The sequence below is a fragment of the Balaenoptera physalus genome (genome assembly GCF_965194825.1).
Source record: "Balaenoptera physalus genome assembly, chromosome: 20".
Lineage (NCBI taxonomy): Eukaryota > Metazoa > Chordata > Mammalia > Artiodactyla > Balaenopteridae > Balaenoptera > Balaenoptera physalus.
The window spans coordinates 52254752-52279738 of NC_138901.1; the positions used below are offsets into that span (position 1 = coordinate 52254752).

At 37.5% G+C, this 24987-nt stretch overlaps 1 protein-coding gene across 3 annotated transcripts in view; it reads left to right on the forward strand.

The window, feature by feature from the left end:
* Positions 1-24987, forward strand: part of PAFAH1B1 (platelet activating factor acetylhydrolase 1b regulatory subunit 1) — a 79219-nt gene that overhangs the window by 22663 nt on the left and 31569 nt on the right. For 2 of the 3 annotated variants that reach the window (XM_082443549.1, XM_082443550.1), the window contains exon 2: positions 12130-12350. In XM_082443549.1, coding sequence (XP_082299675.1) covers positions 12319-12350 — 32 coding nt within the window. In that variant the 5' untranslated portion in view covers positions 12130-12318. Of the gene's footprint in view, positions 1-2099; positions 2275-12129; positions 12351-24987 lie in introns of all 3 variants that reach the window. The other variant, XM_082443551.1, reaches the window with a different exon arrangement.

The window sequence follows — 24987 nt, forward strand, 5'->3', positions numbered from 1 at the left end:
AGGTAGACCAGCCAAGAAAAAAGAAACAAGGAGAGGAAAGAGAAGAGCTGAGAGGTCAACAGTAATGAGATGGTGCTTGTAAGTTGCAATGGCAGTGAATATCAAAAACTTAGTGGAGAGAGTGATGAAGAAACAGAGGATGGGAGAGTTCTCAGTTATCTGTTTTGTACCTCAGTAGTAGCCCTTTGTTCGGGACATCTCTCTTGTCAGTTTTAAGTGGGACTCAGTATTTTACGTTTGATAACCCTTGAAGGCATTGATTTACCTGGAGAGTATCCAGGGAGTAGGATTTAAGCAGTATGAGGGGTGAAGAGTATTCATTCCAATAGAGTTTAGTGATAGGCTAAGGCTATAATAAAGGCTGCTATATTCTTATAACAGAACTGAGGGTTTGGGGGCGTATTATTAGGGTTCTCCAGCAAAACAGAACCAGTAGGATTTACGTATAAATTTAAAAGGAAAAAGTGACCACAGTCAATCGCAGGGAGAGGGAGAGAAAGGGGAGGGAGAGATTTTAAGAAATTGGCTCATGTGGTTGTGAAGGTTGGTAAGTCCAAAATTTGCAGGGTAGGCTGGCTGGCTGGTGAGCCAGGGAAGAGTTGATGTTGCAGCTCCACGTCCAAAGGCATCTCGGGGGATGTGTAAGTCTTTCTCTTAAGGCCTTCAACAGGTTGGATGAGGCCCACCCACATTATGGAGGGTCATCTGCTTTACTCAGAGTCTACTGATGGAAATGTTAATCTCATCTTAAAAATACTTTATCTCCTTTCTTCAGATTTATAATCTAAAGCTGTAGAGCATCTATTTGCAACACTTGCCTTTAATATTAAGAGTTACTAGACTTAGGGGCTTCCCTGGTGGTGCAGTGGTTGAGAATCTGCCTGCCAATGCAGGGGACACGGGTTCGAGCCCTGGTCTGGGAAGATCCCACATGCCACGGAGCAACTAGGCCCGTGAGCCACAACTACTGAGCCTGCGCGTCTGGAGCCTGTGCTCTGCAACGGGAGAGGCCGCGATAGTGAGAGGCCCGCACACCGTGATGAAGAGTGGCCCCCGCTCGCCGCAACTGGAGAAAGCCCTCGCACAGAAACGAAGACCCAGCACAGCCAAAAATAAATAAATAAAAAAAAAAAAAAAAAAAAAAAAGAGTTACTAGACTTGAGATTGGTAGGAGTAATTCTCAGTAGAAAAGGTGATATCTTAATCATTGGTCCAAGGCTAATTGAAAAATGCAAAGTATTTTGGATGAGTGACTTAAATCTTGGAAAATGAGATATGGTAGTCAGTTGTAACTAATAGGAAAGTGAGGAAATGGTGCAGCTGTTGGAAGAATTTTACTTTTTCAAAAAGTGAACTATGCCTGAGCTTAGTCTGTCCCTCAATTATGAACCAACCTGGTGTTTTTTTGCTTTAGTTTTTGTTACTGCCTGCCAATAGCAGGTCCTAGTGAATCATGGACCTCCAAGCTGAAGGAGAATAAGAACAAGTAGACATTAAAGCCTAGGTATTTGAGGGACTTCCCTGGTGGTCCAATGGTTAAGACTCCATGCTCCCAGTGCAGGTGGCCTGGGTTCGATCCCTGGTCAGCAAACTAGATCCCGCATGCTGCAACTAAGACCCAGTGTGGCCAAATAAATAAATAAATAACAAACAAAAAAAACCCCTAGGTATTTGATTAAAAACTTTCAGTGATCTAACATTTTCAAATTGTGAGGATGGGGGAAATCTAACTTCTTCATATTAATTGTTCACACAGACCACAAGATACTGCAAGGACAATTAATGTTTTAGTTACTTTCGCCATCTTATTTTTTATTAGAAAACAATTTCAGAACTCTAGAAGCTTATCTCTGTAGGTGCGAGAGTGAGGAAATGACAAAAATTGATTTAAGGAAATGAAGTTACTCTCGGGGATACTTTGTTGTCTGATGTAATCTTACAGAATTAAACTGTAAATTTAAAAATTTAAATTTAGGGTATTTTTCAGAATATGCAATGCATTGATGTCATAGGTAAGTGTACCTTTTTTTTTTTTTCATTATTTGAATGCATTGCAGTGTGGCACTAATGATGTACTTTTAAACATTGTTTTTACCTAGAGTAATAGTCAAAGTCAAATATTGAGAACTTAGAGAAACCTGTAACCTCATGTCTGATGCCATGATAAGGAGAATCATCTGATGAAGTGATGAAGAATTTGCTGGCACAGCCAAAATACCCACCACTATTTACATGGATGAGTCCGTACAGTGAGGACTGTGCAAATCAAAACATGTATGTGTATGTTCTGTTGGGTTACTTGTACGGAAATCAGAATGATTTGGATGGTGCAGACAATTTGGGGATGGTGAGAGGAAGGGAAGACAGCACAAGTGAAAAAACATTTCTCATCCAGGGGCCAGGACCATGTTTGGGGAGATGACTGCTTCAGTTTTCATTTCTCATGAAGCGCACGGTTTATGAAGAAACAGGAGATTCTATTTAATTCTAGAAAACTAGTATGAAAAGGTACTCAATAATTCTCCTGCCTTGCCTCATTGCTGTATCTGGAATATATTATTTGGATTAGGGTTATGAGCTATAATATAATATGTGCTATTCAAGGAAGGTAGATAATTTGCTGACCCTCTTTATTTTATTTTTTAAAAAAATACCTCTTTCTCTCTTAGCTGTCATCATTCATTCATTCATTCATTCATTTACAGCTGCGTTGAATCTTCGTTGCTGCGCAAGGGCTTTCTCTAGTTGCAGCGAGCGGGGGCTGCTCTTGGTTGCGGTGCGCGGGCTTCTCATTGCGGTGGCTTTTCTTGTTGCAGAGCATGGGCTCTAGATGTGCGGGCTTCATTAGTGGCACGTGAGCTTAGCTGCTCCACTGCATGTGAGATCTTTCTGGACCAGGGTTCGAACCTGTGTCCCCTGCATTGGCAGGCAGATTCTTAACCACTGCACCACAAGGGAAGCCATGCTGATCCTCTTTAAATAAGGCATTGTTGAGTGACAGTTTCATGAGAGCAGGAACCATTGGTAATCACTTAATGTACATCTAATAAGAAAATCTGACAGTTTCCATTTTTTATGTCAGTACACCTCTACCGTTACCATATAATTGGCTGTTTATGTTTTCCCTCAGACACATCCTTTATTTTCTGTATTGTTTTCCCCTATTTCATAAACTCCTGGTTAGCAAAGAACAATGTAGATTATTAGTGAAATAATATTTTATAGTGTTGTGTGTCTGTGTGTGTGTGTGTGTGTGTTGAAATAGGATTTATTTAAAATAGTTCTTCGTTTGGGCTTCCCTGGTGGTGCAATGGTTAAGAATCCGCCTGCCAATGCAGGGGACACAGGTTTGACCCCTGGTCCGGGAAGATCCCACATGCCGCGGAGCAACTAACCCCGCAAGCCACAACTGCTGAGCCCACGTGCCACAACTGCTGAAGCCTGCGCGCCTAGAGCCTATGCTCCACAACAAGAGAAGCCACTGCAATGAGAAGCCCATGCACCACAATGAAGAGTAACCCCCGCTCGCCGCAAGTAAAGAAAGCCCTTGCGCAGCAACGAAGACCCAACAAAGCCAAAAAAAAAAAAAAATTCTTTGTTTAAAAAGCCAAAAAATTTAAAAGTTTGGCTTTCAGCACATATCCAAGTCACTGTAATGGCCTTCAGAAATATTAAAATCATAAACATCAGTAAATACTCTTAAGTCTTCCTTAAACATAATATGACAAGTTCCAGTCTAGTACTCTTTAAGGCGAAGTTGTGTCAGTCGTCATAATTTTGACATTTTGTAGTGTTTATAATTTGAGATCAATGTAACATTCCCCCAAAATGCTGCTGTGTAAGCATCATTACTTCAAAACTGTATGTAATACTGTGTACCAGGAAGAGAGAAAAGAATACAGAAGAATTCTGGAGAAGAATTCTGCATTGCATAGAAATAAAACTCTGCTAAAATAAAACTGTAAAAAACTCTACTAAAAGCCTTTCATAAAAAAATGTAACAACCTTCTGCTTTAGTTTCCTTGAAGCTGGAAACTGATCTCAAAATTTGAAGCCTTACATCACAGTGCCTCAAATTCTAGGGTATTCTTTTGATTTACACCAATTTTACGTGAGGCTGATTGTCCCATTTTAAGAATGGTCTAAGTATTGTGATTTTCTTTTTTTTAAATAAATATTCAACTGGAAAATCCCTGGGTAAGACCTTACCAATCAATATTTTAATATTGAAGGCTTTAGCATTTAAAACAATGTTGTTTGAGCAGAAAATTCCCATTAGCCTTGAAGCTTTAAGTCCCAACTTTCGGACCAAAAGCTCTCATTGCAATGGGGTGAAGTTGAGAGCTGTGTGGTGGACTTTATTTCCCACCTTGGTAAAACTAGACTTCTGCAGATCTTGTAGCTCTGTCCTGTCCATGTAGTCTCATTCAGTGTGTTACCACTTTCTATTGTAGTTTTCCAGGTAATTTTTAATGTAACTAACTATTGATACACAGCCTAATACAAAAGAAGTTGACAGGAGAAAAATTTCAAATCATTTGCTCAGAGATTATAGGATGGTATTATTGTTGTTGAAATGTCTGCCTCAAGTGTGAATCCGTTAGCAGTGAGCCTTGGTGTCCTTGGGAAGTCCATGGGAGATAAAAGAACTTGCAAACTTGGCTAAGTGTGAAACCTTAGCCAGTGTTTTTAACACATTGAAACAAAATGAGAGGAACTTTAATAATTCACTCACCATCCTGATTTGTAAGATTATTTTTTAATATTCTCTTACTTCTCTTTTCTTTTTTACTTTTCTCCTTTCTCTTTCTGTGGTGAGGTACTTATCCAAGTCATAAACATTGTTGTCTAGGAGAGCTGCATTGGTGTAGCAGAAAAGTGGATATAGTATTAGAATACAGAATACTTAAGAATTCTGCATTCCAGAAAGCATACTGAAGAAGCCTCTGTTTCTAGTGCTCAGGCAACACAGATCTGATCTCTCAAGAACGTCTGGATATTGACATGCAAATGAACAAACCAAACTCTTCTTTGAAATACGTTTGTGATATATACAAGTAGCTTAGAGGGGATTATTGAAGTACTGCCAAAATACATTTCAAAAATGATAAGTCTTTTCATTCATTATGTTGACTTTGGAAGGATTTGTGAACCCCCTTAAAATGCATGTATGTAACATTTTGTTTATCTTCATATATCCTTTTTTGAGGGAAGAGGTCTTGGCTTTCATCACATTCTCAAAGGAGTCCAGTGACCCCCAAAAAGATTTAGAACTCCTCCACTAGGTGGTATGAAAATACTGCCTGGTTTATTTGTACTGTTGGTTATAAATATAGATTGTTCATTGCAAAGTACTCTAAACTCTGTCTTTTGCTCCATTTGAGAACCATTTATTTTTGTTGTTATGGGATATTTTGCAATTATATGTTAAAATATTAAGCTAAAAGGTAACTGGAAAGGTAAATCTGAGAAATACTGTACATTGTCTATATTAAATTCTTAAGTATGATACTTGGGCTTTCTGGTAACCAATGTGTATGTTAAATAAAGGCAAGAAAGTTTAAAGCTAGGAAATTAATAGGGGATAAAATAATCTGAGTTAAAAGGAACCTTAGATATTATCTTCTTTCCAGAAAAGTTAGATGAATTACTCAGATTTATAGAGTTGATGACTGGCTGGAACCCACATCTTCTTTCTTAATCTTCATTTAGGGCTCTTCATACCTATTGTCTCTCTCTACCATTTGTCATCAATACTTAGCTAGTTGTAATAAAAACATTATTAACCTATAGTAGTAAATAATAACATAATTAATTATAATTAGCAAATTGAGACGTTTTAATCATCCCACTCTCTTACTACAACCTTTCAAGTGCTCTTCTCCCAGGAGATAGAGACCTCTGCTTTCTTAATCCCTCTACTCTTTATTTGCCTTTCCTGTTATCACTTTCTGCACAACATAGTTTAGGCTCTTTGATCCATTGTTTCAACTCCCTTCATTATGCATTCATCTCACATATCCTGTAAACCCTCAATCCAATCCTAGATCTCTAAATGTATGACTTTTCTGTTTCTGTAGCCAGACGACTGTACATACTTGCTACAGAAAAATCACATCTTTGTAGATTGGCACCAGCAAAAATTCATGGTCTCCGATCTTAAAAATGTCCTTCCTGTACTTCCTGTTGTGTTTCTTTGCCCTCATTCTTCATAGCAGCTATTTCAAGCCTCTTATTGCCTTCTTCCTTTCTCCCCCAGCCAGCAAATGATCTTACTTCCTGTTTTCCCGGAATATAAAAATTTTTGCATCTTTTTCTCCTTTCTAATACAGTAGAAGAGGTAAGCCATCTTTATATCTGGATCTCTCATTCCTTTTTCTTCCTCTTCCTTCCATTGAGTATTTCCCTATTCTGATTTTTAAAAAAGACTTTTTATTATGGAAAACATCAGACTCATAAAAGTGGAGAATAATAACCATTCATGTACCCATTAAACATCTTCAACAGTTATCAACTCAAAGCTAATATTGTTTCAAATATGTCCCTCCATCCACACTTCCAAATTTTTTTGAAGCAAATCCCAGACATGTTATTCCACTGATAAAATTTTCATTGTATATTTCTAAACGACTTTAAAAAATAATCACAATACCATTATCCCTTGAAAAACTCAGTTATTCTTTAATATCATCAGACATCCAGTCAATGTTCACATTTCCCCAAATGTTTGTTAATTGGTTTGTTTTACAAAAATTATTTATTTTACACTTTCTAAAAATTCAGATCTAAGTAAGGTCAATGAAGTCCAATGGTTATATCACTTATCTCTTTTAATCTATAGGTTTCCCTTTCCAACTCTTTTTTAATTTCCTTGGAATTTATTTGAAGAAACTGGGTCATTTATTTTATAGGGCTTTTCACAATCTGGATTTTGCTGGTTATATCCCCATGGTGTCTTTAACATATTCTTCTGCCCTCTATACTTCTTGCAAATTGATAGTTGGAGCCAGAGACTTGAACAGATTCAGATTTGATTTTGTGGCAAGAATACTTTATAGGTGGCGTGTTGTTATTCTGTCAGGGGATACATCATGTCTGGTTGTTTCATTGTTTGCCTTTGGTTAATTAGGGGGTGAAAATGGTCATATTAAAATTATTCATTCCTTTATTTCTCTTGAGTTTTTTTTTTCTCCACCATTAGCATTTAAGCATCTCGCTTGGTTGAGAAAAACAACAACCCAGAAAAACTGCTTTTTAACATTTCCATCTGTTTCTAAGATTTTTTTATTCATGGTACCATCTTTACTTCATCTTCTTGCACTCATCAGCCCATTTGGATGTGGGGTTTGCGGTGTTGAACCATGCCCTTACCATTTTATTGAAACCATTCTCATCAAGGTTATCAGTGGGAGCTCTATACTGAATGGAACAGACCCATTTCAGACCTTATCTTACTTGACAGTTGGGTAACTTTGGGTATTGTTGGTTGCCTCTCCTTGAAATACTTCCTTGACTTGTGACATATTCTCTCTTCTTTTTACTTTTACCTCTTTAATTGCTTCCTCTCAGCCTCTGTTGTAGACTCTTAAGTGTTGGTGTTGCTCTGCCTGGCTCTAGCCTAGGGCTTCTGCTCATCGTACTCTACACATTCTCCATAGGTCATCTCATCCTTTGTCATGGCTTCAGTTATACCATCTCTTAGCTGGTAAGTACCAGACCTTTTTTTTTCCCCCATAGGTTGTTTCTTTTCAGAACTGACTTGGTTGTACAGCTTCTGACTAGAAATCTCACAGGCAGCTTGGATTCAGTGTATCTAAAGATGGAATGAGTCACACTTACTTCTTCATCCCCTCACACATAGTTCTACTTAGTTCAACTTATTTCTAATCTAGAAATCTAGAAGTTTTTTGAGTTGACTCCTTGACTGACCTTTTACTCTCACCTGTCTAGTTCTCTTTATTTACTGCTGCTATTCTAGTGTAGATCTCCATCATCTATCACCTTCATTACTGCAAACCTTCTATCTGGTTTCTTCCTTTCCTGTCCTTATGGTCCATTCTTCAGTATAAAAATGAGAGTGATTTTTCTAAAAAACTTATCTAATGGTTTACCATTGTCCCTAGGATAAATTGTAAAGACCAGAGCTTGTTTTGTGACCTAGCCTGTGCTTACCTGTTCAGCTTTATCTTTTTAAAAATTTATTTATTCATTCATTCATTTATTCATTCATTTATTTAGTCTGTGTTGGGTCTTCGTTGCTGTGCGCGGGCTTTCTGTAGCTGCTGCAAGTGGGGGCTACTCTTCGTTGTGGTGCGCGGGCTTCTCGTTGCGGTAGCTTCTCTTGTGGAGCGCGGGCTCTAGGCGTGTGGGCTTCAATAGTTGTGGCACGCGGGCTCAGTAGCTGTGGCTCGCGGGCTCAGTAGCTGTGGCTCGCGGGCTCTAGAGCGCAGGCTCAGTAGTTGTAGCGCACGGGCTTAGTTGCTCCGCGACATGTGGGATCTTCCCGGGCCAGGGCTCGAACCTGTGTCCCCTGCATTGGCAGGCGGACCCTCAACCACAGTGCCACCAGGGAGGTCCCCTTCACCTTTATCTTGAATCATCACCCGCTATGTGGAAGTACTTGTCACACTTTTCGTGCAGTTTTAATTGCCTGTTTCTTGGCTGACTCTTCCAGTAGACTGTAACTTCTTCAGTGTAAAGACCAATTCTTTTCTTTTCCCTCATTAAACCTGATGCCTGGCTCATAGTAACTGTTTTGTGTATGTTTGTTGAATGAATAAATTTGTGCAGTACACTATTATACATTCAGTGATTTATGCATGCCTTGGTTTTATCGTTATTAGATCATGCTAGTATTCCAGTACTATTGTAATTCTTGTACATTAATTTGCTTTTTTGTCTAGAGGCAGTCTCTCCATAATTAAATTGGACCCTGTAATGTACCTAATACAGTAGAGTTTTTTCCTGATTAAAACAGGGATTTTTGCTATGTTTCTTTTTTACTCTGATTTATATGATTAATTCTCTGTCAGTGGATTACCATTGTCCCAGATAATGGAAATCTGTAGACAGTTCACATAGTTACCAACATCAGATAATCCTTACCCTACTGTAACCTTCGTTAGAGTGTATGAGTTCCAAGATAGTTTGGCTTGGCATGACTAGTGAGATTTAGAAAAGTGAGGCTTAAATAATTAAGAGAGGTTAAATACCAAAGATGGTTGGTTTTCTGAGTTGTCCATTGTGCTTGGTTCTCAATCCACTATTTATTACTGACATTAGTCATATTTCTCTGGATTTAGACATAGTGGTAGTGGTGGCTTTCAGCTATTATTTTGAGGTAACTGGGCTACAGGTCAGAAGAATCATTCAAGATGATAAAATAAATCCCTGATTATATTTACTAGTATTGCTCAGTGGAGAAGGATCTCCATTGAAATCAGCAGCTGCCATTGGGAACATATGAGTACTCACTTTTTGACTCAGGGCTCCTATTTAAAAGCAGGGTCTGCTCTCTCATTTTTCCTCCTTGACTGGCTTATTCACCACTCTCTATCCCCAGTGCCTGGAATAGTGCCTGGCATGGCATGAAAAGGGTACTCAAGAAATGGTCTTTGACAGCGTAGTGGTTACCAGAGGGGAAGGGGTGGGTAAAGGGAATCAACTGTATGGTGACAGATGGAACCTAAACTTTTGGTGGTAAGCACGCTGTGGGGTACATAGAAGTAGAAATACAATGCTGTATACATGAAACTAAAATAATGTTATAAACCAGTGTTACCGCAATAAAAAATTAAAATTGAAAAAAAGGTACAAACTTGCAATGAGTAGTAAAGAAGTCCTAGAAATCTAAGGCACATTATAGTGAGTGTAGACAACAATACAACTATAATGTATTATAATCATCAAACTTGCTCAACAAAAGACTAGAACTTAATTATTCCAGCCACTTTTAAAAAAAATTATGTAATATGATAGAGGTACTAATTAACACTACAAAGGCAATGATAATATTATAATATATAAATGTATCAAATTAACATACACCTTAAATTTACACAATGTTATATGTCAAATGTATTTCAATTTTTAAAAAGATATCATATATTTATTTTTTTAAAAGGTTTTTTTTTTTTTAAGTCTTTATTGAATTTGTTGTGATGGCTTCTGTTTTTTAAATTTTGGTTTTTTGGCTGCGAGGCAGGTGGGATCTTAGCTCCCTGACGAGGGATCGAACCCGCACCCCCGGCATTGGAAGGCAAAGTCTTAACCATGGGCTGCCAGGGAAGTCCAAGATGTGATGTATTTAAAACAGAAAGAAATAGTCTTTGTTTCCTCTGTCCGTGATGTGTCTCTTAGTAGGTGGTTTTACATGCCCTTCATTAGACGTTAATTTCATTTGGAAGATGATTTCCTATTTCTTTGAAATGTCCCTTCCAATTGAATTTTGTAGGTACCAGTAGTCTGCATTTTAAGTAAGACTTACTCATATATATAGTTTACCCTTGAACAGTGTGGGGCTAGGAGCGTCAAACCTCCTCCGCACAGTCAAAAATCTGCGTATAATTTTACAGTTGGATGACTCTTCATATCCACAGTTTCGGATTGTGTAGTCCCAGAGTACATATTTATTGAAAAAAATCCACTTATAAGTGGACCCATGCAGTTCAAACCCGTGTTGTTCAAGGGTCAACTGTATTTCCTAATTACAGTGGACGTTCTATCTAGCTATTTTTATAGAGTGTGATAAGACATACTAATATTAAACTTTTGTAAGTTTATACAGGAGATTTGAAGAATAATTATTTTTAAAAAAATATTTATTTATTTGGCTGTGCTGGGTCTTAGTTGTGGCACGTGGGATCTTTGCTGCGGCATGTGGGATCTAGTTCCCCAATACGGGATTGAACCCGGGCCCCCTGCATTGGGAGATCGGAGTCTTAACCACTGGACCACCAGGGAAGTCCCTGAAGAATAATTCTTTAAGAAACAATTCTTGATTTTTCTTTTACCTACATTTACTCGCATTGAGCTGATCACAGTACTTTTTAGATATTGTATAGAAATTGGCTTTATAGTGTTGCAAGTATAAAGAAAGGGCTCTGAAATATTAGGTAACGGGGTTACAGAATTGGATTACTGTGTGAGCACAAAGACATATGTACTTCATTCAGTTTTTAATTTTTTTTAAAACACATACTTCTTAAGCACACAAAATTGAAACAATGCTGAATTATCTCTTTTTTAAAAAAAATTTTATTTTTGGCTGCGTCGGGTCTTCGTTGCTGCACGCGGGCTTTCTCTAATTGCAGCGAGCGGGGGCTACTCTTTGTTGCAGTGCACAGGCTTCTCATTGCAGTGGCTTCTCGTTGCGGAGCATGGGCTCTGGGCACGCGGGCTCAGTAGTTGTGGCTCACAGGCTCTAGAGCGCAGGCTCAGTAGTTGTGGCACACGGGCTTAGTTGCTCTGCGGCATGTGGGATCTTCCCGGACCAGGTCTCGAACCCATGTCCCCTGCATCGGCAGGCGGATTCTTAACCACTGTGCCACTAGGGAAGTCCCTAAATTATTTCTTGATTAAATGCATTGGTTAAGAGGGCATGAGATTGCTAAACGGTTTGTTTACATTATAAGTAATATCAGCTATTCTAAGATCACTAGTAACTAATATTCAATCTTGAAGGTTACTTCAGTTATGGTTGGAACCTTTGGCTTGTGGACAGTTTCTGAAGTACTTATCTTTGTTACTTTTTTCAGGTAATGCTGCTTTTTGTAAATTAGAAAATTTGTTTTTTTATCATTAAGGGAAAATTATTGTCTTCTCTAGAAGTTGTATGTTAATATTCAAAATTTAATAAAATTGATATCAATATATCTAGCAGGTGACATGGTTGTGATTGGGTAAATTTTAAAATCGTGTTCTTTTGGCTCAGTAATCTATTAAAGATAATTTAAAATATGTAAAATGACTATTTTAGCATTGATTTTCACAGTAGGTTACAAAACATCATCTGATATTCATATTACCATCATAGTAAACCTCACCTTTGAAAGTGTATACTGCAAATAATAATTCAGAAATAATTTAAATTCTAAGTGAAAGAAATAATCTTTCTCTTTTTCTTCTTAGGTGGAATGAACCTTACTTGTTGAATATCTCCTGGTTACTCGTTGGATTCACTTGTGGAAGAATCATTTTCCCCTGCGTGGAAGCCACTTAGTGGCATATTTAATTATAAATCCAGGGATTGCAAAGTTTTTTGATTTCCCAAAGGAGGGACATACCACTATATCAAATAAGCTTGACATTACAGCCAAAATGGTGCTGTCCCAGAGACAACGAGATGAACTGTAAGTTTCTCTGTTTTGTGATTTTTAAAAAATCCTCTCATAAAGGACAAAGTAGTAAATTAAAATACAGCTTTGGGAGACATATTCTAAATTAAAACTATTGTTATGAGAGTTCAAATATTGGTTTGGGCTCTTGGGTCTGATTTTAAAACTGGATCTTATTTTGACATAGTATTATTTACCCGTTTGACATAAACGTGTGTATGTTTAAAGCAGAGCAAACAAGTAAGTTAGTTGGGATAAGTTCTATCCTAAGCTTGTCTTAACTCTTATGTTCAATAGGAAGGTAGGTGCTTCAAAGCTCTTCAAAATTTTTTTGTCTGGAATCCATGTATTAGAAAAGTGAAAGCTTTTTTGTTGTTTTTACTGCTAATGCCTTTCCTTTTTGTCTTACTGTGTGTGTTTTTTTTTTAATATAAATTTATTTATTTATTTTTAGCTGTGTTGGGTCTTCGTTTCTGTGCGAGGGCTTTCTCTAGTTGCGGCGAGCGGGGGCCACTCTTCATTGTGGTGTGCGGGCCTCTCACTGTCGTGGCCTCTCTTGTTGCGGAGCACAGGCTCCAGACGCGCAGGTTCAGTAGTTGTGGCTCACGGGCCTAGTTGCTCCGCGGCATGTGGGATCTTCCCAGACCAGGGCTCGAACCCGTGTCCCTGCATTGGCAGGCAGATTCTCAACCATTGCGCCACCAGGGAAGCCCTGTCTTACTGTGTTTTTTATCTTTTATCATCCAATGGCTATTGTATTTGAACTTTATGAGGTGGCTAGTATAGTTAATGCAAGTGCATTAATGAAAGAAGTATGAAATGATTTGACTACTGCTATTTTATAGTATCTTATAGCATCCCATATTTTATAGCATTCTATTTTTGTAGGTGAGGAATATAGGGGGAACATTTAACTTCATGTTCTAGGTATGTAAAAGATTTTTCTGTGGGTTTTAAAAAACTTCATTTGGAAATAATTTCAAATTTATAGAGAAGTTGTAAGATTAGTACAAAGAATACTCATACATTTTATCCAAATTCACCTATTGTTGTTTTTTACCATTTGCTCTATCATTTGCAGTCTAGCTGTGTGTGTACAGTATTTTTTTTTTAATTGGAGTATAATTGCTTTAAAATGTTGTGTTAGTTTCTGCTGTACAATGAAGTGAATAAGCTATATGTATACCTATATCCCCTCCCTCTTGGACCTCCCTCCTACCCCCTGCCCATTCCGCCCATCTAGGTCATCACAGAGCACTGAGCTGAGCTCCCTGTCCTATATACAGCAGGTTCCCGCTAGCTATCTATTTTATACATGGTAGTGTATATATGTCAATCCTAATCTCCCAGTTCGTCCCACCCTCCCCTTCCCCTCACCCGTGTCCACATGTCCGTTCTCTACGTCTGCGTCTCTATTCCTTCCCTGGATATAGGTTCATCTGTACCATTTTTCTAGCTTCCACATATATGAGTTAATATACGATATTTGTTTTTCTCTTTCTGACTTACTTCACAGTATTTTTTTAAAACCATTTGAGAGTAAGTTGCATGCATGAACGACCTTTCCCCCAGGTACTTCATTGTGCGGTTCCTAAGAATAACTATATTCTTTTATAAAACCACAGTACAGTTAGCAATTTCAGTAAAATTTTACATTGTCACAATACTTTTTATTTAATCTATATCAGTTTTGTTAATTGGGCCAATAATGTCCTTTATAGCATTTTTTTCCCCTCTCTGGTACACCATCCAGTCTAGGTTTAGGTATATTTAGTTGTCATGTCACTTTAGTCTCATTTTTTTTTTTTTTTTAATATTTTGCTACAGCATCACAGGGGTCACTAACGTCCCAACTAACGATCTCTATTTCGTGACTGTTCAAATCCTGGCTTTCTCCACTAAGCCAGTGCCGCTCTTGGATTTTAACTAATTAATTAATTAATTTATTTTTGGCTGTGTTGGGTCTTCGTTTCTGTGTGAGGGTTTTCTCTAGTTGCGGCAAGCGGGGGCCACTCTTCATCGCAGTGCGCGGGCCTCTCACTATCATGGCCTCTCTTGTTGCGGAGCACAGGCTCCAGATGCGCAGGCTCAGTAGTTGTGGCTCACGGGCCCAGTTGCTCTGCGGCATGTGGGATCTTCCCAGACCAGGGCTCGAACCCGTGTCCCCTGCATTAGCAGGCAGATTCTCAACCACTGTGCCACCAGGGAAGCCCGACATTAATATTTTTGAATCATCTTTTAAAAAATTTTTTTTATTGAATGAAAGATTCTTTAAATTCTGTAGTGCTTTACAATTTTCAGAAGCTTCACACATGATTTCATGTAATCCCATAGTAACCCTTTTTTCCTCCCTACTCCTATGTTGCCCCTTCCCCACTTCCGTCACCCCACTGGTAACTAACCACTGGCAACTAACCACTGGCTTGTTCTCTATATCTGTGAGTCTGCTTCTTTTTTGTTTTATCCACTAGTTTGTTGTATTTTTTTTAGATTCCACGTATCAGTGATATCATACAGTATTTGTCTTTCTCTATCTGACTTAGGTCACTTAGCATAATGTCCTCCAAGTCCATCCATGTTGCTGCAAATGGCAAGATTTTCTTTCTTTTTTTTGGCTGAGTAGCATTCCATTGTACGTATGTCACATCTTCTTTACCCATTCATCTGTTGGCGGACACTTAGGTTGCTTCCATACTTTGGCAATTGTAAGTAACGCTGCTATGAACATTGGGGTACATGTATCTTTTCAAATTAGTGTTTTTGTTTCTTTCGATATGTACACAGGAGTAGAATTGCTGGGTCATAAGGTAGCTTATTTTTAGTTTTTTGAGAAACCTCCATACCTTTTTCCACAGTGGCTGCACCAATTTACATTCCCACCAACAGTGTATGAGGGTTCCCTTTTCTTGCCAGTGTTTGTTATTTGTGAGTCTTTTTTTTTTTTTTTTAATAGAGTGTTTCTCATTTTATGTTTGTCTGTTTCCACATGACTAGATCCAGTTTATGCATTCTTGGACAGAATACTACATAAATAATTTTGTATTCTTTTCAGGATATCATATCTAGGGACACAATGTCCATTTGTCCCTCGATGATGTTAATTTTGATTGCTCAGTCTAAATGTCTGATGTCTCTACTATATAGTTTCTGTTATTTCCTTTTCAGCAGATAAGTGGGGAGATACTTTAAGATCATGCAAGCTTTTTTTTTCCTGTCGATAATTTCTCCCCTAGATTTAACATCCATTGATGATTCTTGCTTGAATGATTCTATACTACAGTGGTGGAAAAGTGATGATTTTCTAACCCCACTACTCATTTTGTATTTATTAGCACTCAGCTTTTTACTGTAATCAGTGGACCTCCTTCTCCTTTTTATATACTTGTCTTTTCTTTTTTTTTTCTTTTTTTTTTAAAGATTTATTTATTGATTGATTGATTGATTACTATGTTGGGTCTTCGTTTCTGTGCGAGGGCTTTCTCTAGTTGCGGCAAGCGGGGGCCACTCTTCATCGCGGTGCGCGGGCTTCTCACTATTGTGGCCTCTGTTGTTGCGGAGTGCAGGCTCCAGACGCGCAGGCTCAGTAGTTGTGGCTCACGGGCCCAGCCGCTCCGCGGCATGTGGGATCTTCCCAGACCAGGGCTCGAACCTGTGTCCCCTGCATTAGCAGGCAGACTCTCAACCACTGCGCCACCAGGGAAGCCCTTGTCTTTTCATTATTGGTATTAACTCATGGGTTCTTATATTTTCGGTTATCATTCATTACTATTGTACTGTTTTGGTGCTTGAATTGTCCCAGATTGTCCCATAGGAGCCTCTTCAGTTGACTCTTATCTATGCCCCTGTCATTTTTTGTGAGCACCTCCTTACTTTCTAGGGTAACAGGATATTCCAAGCTTATTGTTTACCTATATTGCCTTAACCTTAGAATCAGCCGTTGCTCTAGAAAGCCCTGGTTCCTCTTAGTGGGGAATGGTATTTGAGACCAAGATATGGGCACTAAGTGTACTCATTACTACTGGGATGTCTTTGCTTCTGCGCCCTTTAAGTAGACAGAACTAGGACATACATGTATGTATTAACACATATACAGACCCCCTAGCTCACATGTGTACTAAGGTTTCTCAGTCTTTGCACAGTTGACGTTTTGCGCCGAATAATTCTTTGCTGTGGGGGCTATCCTGTACACTCTTGGTTGTTTAGCAACATCCCTAGCTTCTACCCACTAGGTGCCACAACCAAAACTATCTCCAGATGTTGCCACTGTCCTCTAGGAGGGCTTTCATACTTCCAAAATAGTTTTAGAATTATTACGCTCATACCACTACAAAAAACAAATCTCCTGGAAAGGGTCCAGAGTTTGTATGCAGTTCTACACCATCCATCCTGCCCAAGACTGAGAGTATATAATCAAATACTGTGTAAGTTACGTGGATTTGTTTTGTTCTGTTTTTTCTCTCACTCTTCATGTACTTATATCATTCATTTGAAATACAGTTGGGTTCATGTGTTCTAGTGTTTCAGTTTCTGTGTTTTGCATCACATCCCCTTCCCATCTTCTCTAGTTGCGGCGAGCCGGGGCTACTCTTCGTTGCGGTACACGGACTTATTGCGATGGCCTCTCTTGTTGCAGAGCACGGGCTCTAGGTGCGCAGGCTTAGTAGTTGTGGCATGCGGGCTTTAGTAGTTGTGGCTCGCGGGCTCTAGAGCACAGGCTCAGTAGTTGTGGCGCACGGGCTTAGTTGCTCCGCGGCATGTGAGATCTTCCTAGACCAGGGCTTGGACCCGTGTCCCCTGCGTTGGCAGGCGGATTCTTAACCACTGCGCCACCAGGGAAGCCTGCAAATGTACTTTTATAAGCCTGCAAATGTACTTTTATATTATTGAAGGCATGTCTGGTTTTTAAATCATTCTTGTTTCTAAGTCACTTCAGATCCTTTTCTTCTAGATACCTTGTGTGAGCTGACTGCAAGTCATGCTTATTACCCTCATAATCAGGATGAATATTTAAACATTATGGCCAAGAATAGAGCTTTTATATATATGTGTGTGTGTGTGTGTGTATATATATAAATTTGTTTATTTTTGGCTGTGTTGGGTCTTCGTTTCTGTACGCGGGCTTTCTCTAGTTGCCATGAGCGGGGGCTACTCTTTGTTGCAGTGCGCGGGCTTCTCATTGTGGTGGCTTCTCTTGTTGTGGTAGGCACACGGGCTTCAGTAGTTGTGGCTCACAGGCTCTAGAGCTCAGGCTCAGTAGTTGCGGCGCATGGGCTTAGTTGCTCCGCGGCATGTGGGATCTTCCCGGACCAGGGCTCGAACCCATGTCCCCTGCATTGGCAGGTGAATTCTTAACCACTGCGCCACCAGGGAAGGCCCAAGAATAGAGCTTTTAATATGGCTAAAACTCAGTTGAGAAGGGGAGAACCTAATTTCAGGTGGCCAAGTTTTTATAGAATTTGAGATAAGAATTGACTTAAATGTGCTCATCAAGCAAAAAAAAATTGTCTTACAGATCTAAATGTAAATTTGGGAAGTAGATTTAGTGTCCTCCAATTTTTAATAAGGAGATAAAATGAAGGGATTTGCTTTTTCTCCTGTTTTTGAAAATGATGTGAACATATATTTACTATGATAGCAAGAAACAAATGTTTATGTACCTCTTACAAGTAAGATATTTTTTGGCACCTCTGTTAGCCTTTGTAACATTTTAGCATTTCTGAAGGTTGGATAGCAGTTAGGCTATAAAATTCTTTGAGGTATTTTTGGAAAAGAAATGAAATTAATTTTAACAAACTTGAAACAGGTAATTTGTGATTCAGCTCAGCAAATGTGTATTGCCTGCCTTCTGTGTTCTTACTACTCTAGGGCATATAAACATGAATAATAACATGAAAACATTTTTGTGGTTATGACAAACATCTTTATTTTATAGATAAATCAAGGATGGGAGAAATTAAAATTATCCAATTTTATGACACTAATAGAGGCAGTTTTCTGACTTTAAGTTCACTATTCATTAAACAAAATTCCATTACCAAAATTAATATATGTCAAAAGTAAACATAGCCCCCTAGTTTCTCAGTCCCACTTTCCAGAAGTGACCACCGTCACCTCTGTATATTATAATTTTTTCAAATATTTTCATGTTTTTACAAAAATTACATGAACATCTTTTTTTCCTTAAGATTTATAAGATAGAATTATACTTTACAACCTGTTTTTAATATTTTTTGTCACCCTTTCTTTGAGTTTGGAAATGGTACTATCTGTTGTTAGTTCATCTAATAGCTACTTATAGCAAAATAAACTCATATCTCTATTTTTTTTTAATCAAATTTTACACATTGATTTCCCCCCATGAAAGATGAAGGAAGTCTGTTACTTTTATGTTGTCCTGGTTGATAATATTTGTACTGTTTGATTTGATGTTCACCCCTAGTTCCTTTGTGCCACAACTTTCCCATTCTTGTATTTTTTAACAGCTGTAATGAAGTATAGTTGATATACAAATAACTGTACATATTTAATGTGTACAATTTGATGAGTTTGGACCATTCTTGTATTCTTATTTTTCCCAATCAGAGTTATAAATATTAAGGGAAAAAATGGCCATGCATTAGACTGCAAAGAAAATCTCAAATTCCAAAAAAGCAGAAATCACGTAGGCCTCATTTGCTGACCATAATGCAATAAAAATACAAATTAATAGCAAAAGGAGAGAAAAGAGAAATCTATTCATGTGAACATTTAAAAATATACTTCTAAATAACTGTGGAATAAAGAGAGCAAAATAAAACTTAGGAAGTGAAGAAATCAGTAATAGTGAGGGTACTCACCTCTGGGATGTAGCCCACATAGCATACAGAAAATTAGATGGTCTTTACTCTTTTAAGAAAAAAAAACAAAGATGAGGAATGAACATTCAATTCAAGAAAAAAGGAAAATAAGCTTAAAGGAAGCAGAGGGAAGGAATAAAAAAAGCAGATATTAATGAAATAGAAAGTATAACTTGGTAACTTGATTGGTAAAATTAAAAACTAGCTTTAAAAACAGACAAAACTGGGGCTTCCCTGGTGGCACAGTGGTTAAGAATCCACCTGCCAATGCAGGGGACACGGGTTCGAGCTGTGGTCTGGGAAGATCCCACATGCTGCAGAGCAACTAAGCCCGTGCGCCACAACTACTGAGCCTGCACTCTAGAGCCTGTGAGCCACAACTACTGAAGCCCACATGCCTAGAGCCCGTGCTCCGCAACAAGAGAAGCCACCGCAATGAGAAGCCCGCGCGCCGCAACGAAGAGTAGCCCCCACTCACCACAACTAAAGAATGCCTGTGCGCAGCAACAAAGACCCAACACAGCCAAAAATTAATTAAATTAATTAATAAAAAAATAGATAGGGGAAATTGCAGTGGGGCTGGGAGAATATGGGAATGCTGCACTACCTACTCAATTTGTTTCTGTAAATCTAAAACTGTTCTAAAAAATAAAGTCTAAAAAAAGGATGTTACAGAGTAGGTAAATATGAAAAGATTTTTTTTAAAATAGACAAAACTGAAAGAAAAAAGACACAGATGAACAATATAGTAATGAAAAAGGCAGCATAAAATGAACTCAGGTGATTTTCAAAATTATGAGAATGTTCTATCCTATTAGATTTGAAAATCTAAATGACCTGAGTGATTTTCTAGGAAAATATATATGATAAAATCTGTTCAGGAAGAGGTAGAAAACTTGAATAGATAATTGACTGTAGAGGAAATGGTAAAAATAGTTACAGATTTCAAGTCCGGACGATTTTCAAGCCTAGACTTTCTGTCAAGTCTTTAAGGACCAGTAACTTCCCAGATTATGTTGTCTCTTCCAGAACATAGAAAAAGGTGGAAAACTTAGGAGCTCATTTTATAAGGGTAGAATAACCCTGATAGTGACACTAGGCAAAAGGAAAATAACAACAAACATTATACACTAATTTTTTACGTGAACTCAGATATAAAGATGCTAAATAATATAACAACTGAATCCAATAGCATATGAGAAAAGTTAGTCATGGCCAAGTATGATTTATCCCAGGAATGCAAAGGTTTTTCAATATTTAGAAACCTGTTAGTGTAATTACTATATTAATAAATAGGAGAAAAAAACGTGATCAATCCAGGAAATACAGAAATAGTGTTTTAATACTCAATCCTGATTGTTAGAAGTTCTGAGAAAATAAGGAATAGGATATTTTCTTAACTTGATTAAGGCTCATTGCCAGAAATTTACAGCAAACATTAGAAATATCAAGTGCATTTCCATTAAAGTCTAGAAGAAGTTCAGAATTCCTATGTTCCTGCTACCATTTAAACATATTTGAGATTCTAGCCAATGCAGTGAGGCAACAAAAAGAATTAGATAAAACTGTAGGAAAGGAAGAGACCAAATATATTTGTAGGTGATAGCGTCTACGTAGGAAATCCAACAGAATCAACTATAGAGTGATTGGGTTTAGTATGGTGGCCATAAACAAGATGGCATTCAAAAATAAATTGTTTTTGTTATCAGGTAACATAGTAGAAAAGATTACTTTGCCCTGTTTCTAGTGAATAATGGGAAGGTGTCAGAACTTTCATATTATTAATAAAATTAAATAGAATCCCAATCAAAATCCAAACAGAAGTTTTCATGAATTTGACCAGCTTGATTTGAAAAGTCATCTGGAAGAGAAAAATGGTTATGAAAAAATTATAAAGGATTAATGAGAAAGAACTAATTGTACCAGATATCCAAACATTACTACAAAGGTAGTAAGTAAAATATTTTTGGACTAGGCAAATAGGTTAAGGGTACAGATGAAGTTCAGAGACAGGCCCATTTATCCATAGAAATTCAGCGTATGGTAAAAGTGGCTTTTCACATCAATAGAGAAAAGATGTACTGTTCAGCAAATAGTATTAGTACAGCACATTGTTAAGATAAACTTGAGTTCAGATGAAGTAAAAGCCCAAATGTTGTTAAACACATAAAAATTACAGTGTAGAGGACTTGCCTGGTGGCACAGTGGTTGAGAATCCGCCTGCCAATACAGGGGACACGGGTTCAAACCCTGGTCTGGGAAGATCCCACATGCCACGGAGCAACTAAGGCCATGTGCCACAACTACTAAGCCTGCACTCTAGAGCCTGCGAGCCACAACTACTGAGCCTGCGTGCCACAACAACTGAAGCCCACGCGCCTAGAGCCCGTGCTCCACAACAAGAGAAGCCACCGCAATGAGAAGTGCGTGCACCGCAACGAAGAGTAGTCCCAGCTTGCCCCAACTAGAGAAAGTCTGCGCGCAGCAATGAAGACCCAACACAGCCATAAATAAATAAATAAATAAATATGGTATAGAAATGGTAGAAGAAAATACAGCCTTTTGGTAGGAAAAGACTTCCTAAAGATACCAAATGTGGAAAACAAAAGAAGTGGTAAATCTGACTATACCGAATTATAAAATTTTTGTAAGAAGAAAGACCTAAAACAAAATTAAAACACAAGCGACCTGCTGTGGAAAATATTTGCAACACATATAACAACAGAATGGCATCTAGAGTATATAAAGAAGTCCTAAAAATTGATAAAAAATTATCACAAACAACCAGTAGAAAAAAGAAAAAATATTACTAAGGCCATTCACAAACAAAACAAATTTTAAAATTGGCCAGTAAACATGTGACATAGTATTTAACATCCGTAAACAAAACAAGATACAGTTTGTTCTTTAAACAACTGTCCAAAATGAAAATGATGATAACCTTGGCTAGCAAGGGTGTAGGGAAATGGGTTCTCTCAGGTACCGGATGGATGTATACATTGTTATAATTTCTTTAAAGGTCAGTTTGACAGTATCTTTTAAAATATGTTCTTTGATCTAACAGTTTTCTTTATAAAGAGCTCTTTTTAGCACATATGCAAATATTTCTGTATGGATAGCTATGTAAAATTATGTATGTTTATTGCATTGTTTTCATTCGTATTCAGAAACTGGTAACAACCCAGAACGGTCTATCATTAGGGGTATGTTAAATATGGTACATCCATTCTATGGGATACTGTATATCAGCTTAAAAATGTGGTATATTTATGTGTATCTACACGTAAAGAGGTGTAAAATCTATTGTTCAGTCAAATAATCTGGTTGTTAAATAAGATGGTATGATACGTTTCTGTTAAACACCCACACACACAACTATGCATTTCTTTTGTGCCTATATCTGTGTAGATGCACAGATAAAGACCTGAAAGGATATACACTAAACTGTTAACAGTGGTTACCTCTGAAGAGAAGAATGAAATTGGATAAAGGTAGAAGGAAGATTTCTGATAGTATTGTTTCAGTATTTTAGAAGGCAAATATTTATTTTTTGTGTAAATAAAATAAAAATTTAATGGATTTTCTTTTAAACAAAGAAACTATAGATAATTAATATTCTCTGGCATTATAGGTTGCAGTGGAGAAGCTTTAGGTCAGCCTGTTTCTCCTTGCTTTTCTGCCTAGGTATCCGTAGTATTTGTTTACTTATCTTCATGTTCACCCAAGGTAGGTTTTGGATATTCTTTAAGAACATTTGCTCTTATTTTATCAGTATTTGGTTATATCATATTATGTCTTTCTGGATTCCTTTTGTTTTGATTTATTTTTAGTTTTATGTTACCTTAGATTTTTTTTGAAGGTATAGAGTGTTCATCTATAATTTTCTCCTGCTTCCAGGGGTTATTCTTCCTCTAAAGCATGCTTTTTTCTCTATTTTACTTGCTTTGCTACTTTTCCTCTTCTCCTCTTAAAAAAGTTTGCACGGGTCCTTTGTGGCATTTTTGAGGGCAGCTCTGTTCATGGGAAAAAGTGAGACAAAGCTGGCATAGCTTGAAATTGAGTGTGCTGTCTTAGTACACCTTTTTACCATATTAGTACAGTCCTTTGCCCTTGGGGCATTTTACCTCAGCTTTCCACGTCCTTCCCAGGTGAGCTAATCTTCCTCAAGTGATCTCAAGGCTTTTTTGGATAATTTATTGTTTGTCTCTGTTAGCTAATTCTGGCTGGCTCATGTAAAGCTAATTCTCTTTACCCTTCTCTTAAATCCTGCTTTACCTGTAGACAGCTTCACTGCCCTAAAAATCCCCTGTGCTTGCCTATTTGTCCATCATCCCTCCTTCCTCTCTCCAAAACCCCTGGCAACCACTGATCTTTTTACTCTCTCTGTAGTTTTGCCATTTCCAAAAGTTGAAATCATGTGGTATGAGGCTTTTCAGAATGACTTCTTTCACTTAGCAATGTGCATTTAAGGTTCCTTCATGTCTTTTTGTTACTATAATATATTTTTAAGCTGTGTTTTGCTTTAAAAAACTAACCTCTTCAATTAGTTGAGGTGTTCAAGTTTCTCTTCTGCATACATTTGAACATTGTATATATTTAGTATCTATTAAAGAGTGGTTCTGTCCTGTCCTTTAAAAAAAAGTAAAGATCTGTACTTCCCTACACACTTAAAATTGTACATGGGAGTACACTACTACCCCTGTGAATGAGAATCTTCTTAATACTGGGCAAGAAAAGTAAAATACATGAATTGGGTGCTGGGACTGAAATGAGACTGTAACTAATTCATATCCTCTCAGGTTCAAATTTTTATTTTAAAAAGCTATGTATTTTCTTTGACTATAAAAATAAGTATATATTTAAACATAAGCTTCTTAATATATTGCTTTCATCTGGCTTATGTTTTGAGGTTTTGCTGCTTTTTAAACTTTAAAAGGTTGATAATAATGAAACCTGTAACCATATTTCCTTGGGGTGAAAGAGTATGAGGCCTTCTGAGTCTTCAAAGGAAGATTAAAGTATTCTCAGTTTGTGTTATATTTAATCTTTTTATTCTTTGAAAGTTTTTAATTGAAATATTTCATTCAGTAGAATGCATCACATTCTGATCATTCCAGATAACAAGTAATGACTTATTATAATGGAGTACTGGTATTTTCTCCTGTTGTTAATGTTAGACTTGTCAAAACAATAACCTAGTAAACAAAAACACATACTTCATTTGTGAAATTAAACCAAAATTATAAAATTGCTGAATGTTTCAAAAACTATATTTCGACATTTGTAGAGAAGAGTGAAATGTAGGCATCTCTAAAGATAATAAAGATGTGGTCATCAATGTCAAAATTGTTGATTTTTCTGTAGAACTCATACAAAGCTTTTATTGTGTCATAAGACATTTCATTTCTCTGAAATTTTTTATTGTATTCTAGAGAATCGTATTAGAAGAGAAGTCATACTGTAAAAGAGAGGAAGGCAGTGCCACAAATACTATTAAGGAAGTTGAGAAAGTTATATGCTGAGTGGCTCCTATTGTCTATGTGAGGTTGAAAGTCAACTGAAAGGTGGGATGCAGTTAGGTATTTGAGCGTGCGAAAAGGAGACCAGGGACAAGTGAATGATTCATCAGGCAGCACTGGAATGACAACCACTTGACCCATACCAGTTCTAAAAATATAAATCCATTATTAGCTGTATTGTAGATCATTGACTATCTTGCTGTTCAGTGCAGAATTAAAATTATGCTCCGTCAGCAAATGGAACTTGTATTTAGCCAGGTAATTCTGAGGATGCTTGTTGTGACTATGACTTGATTT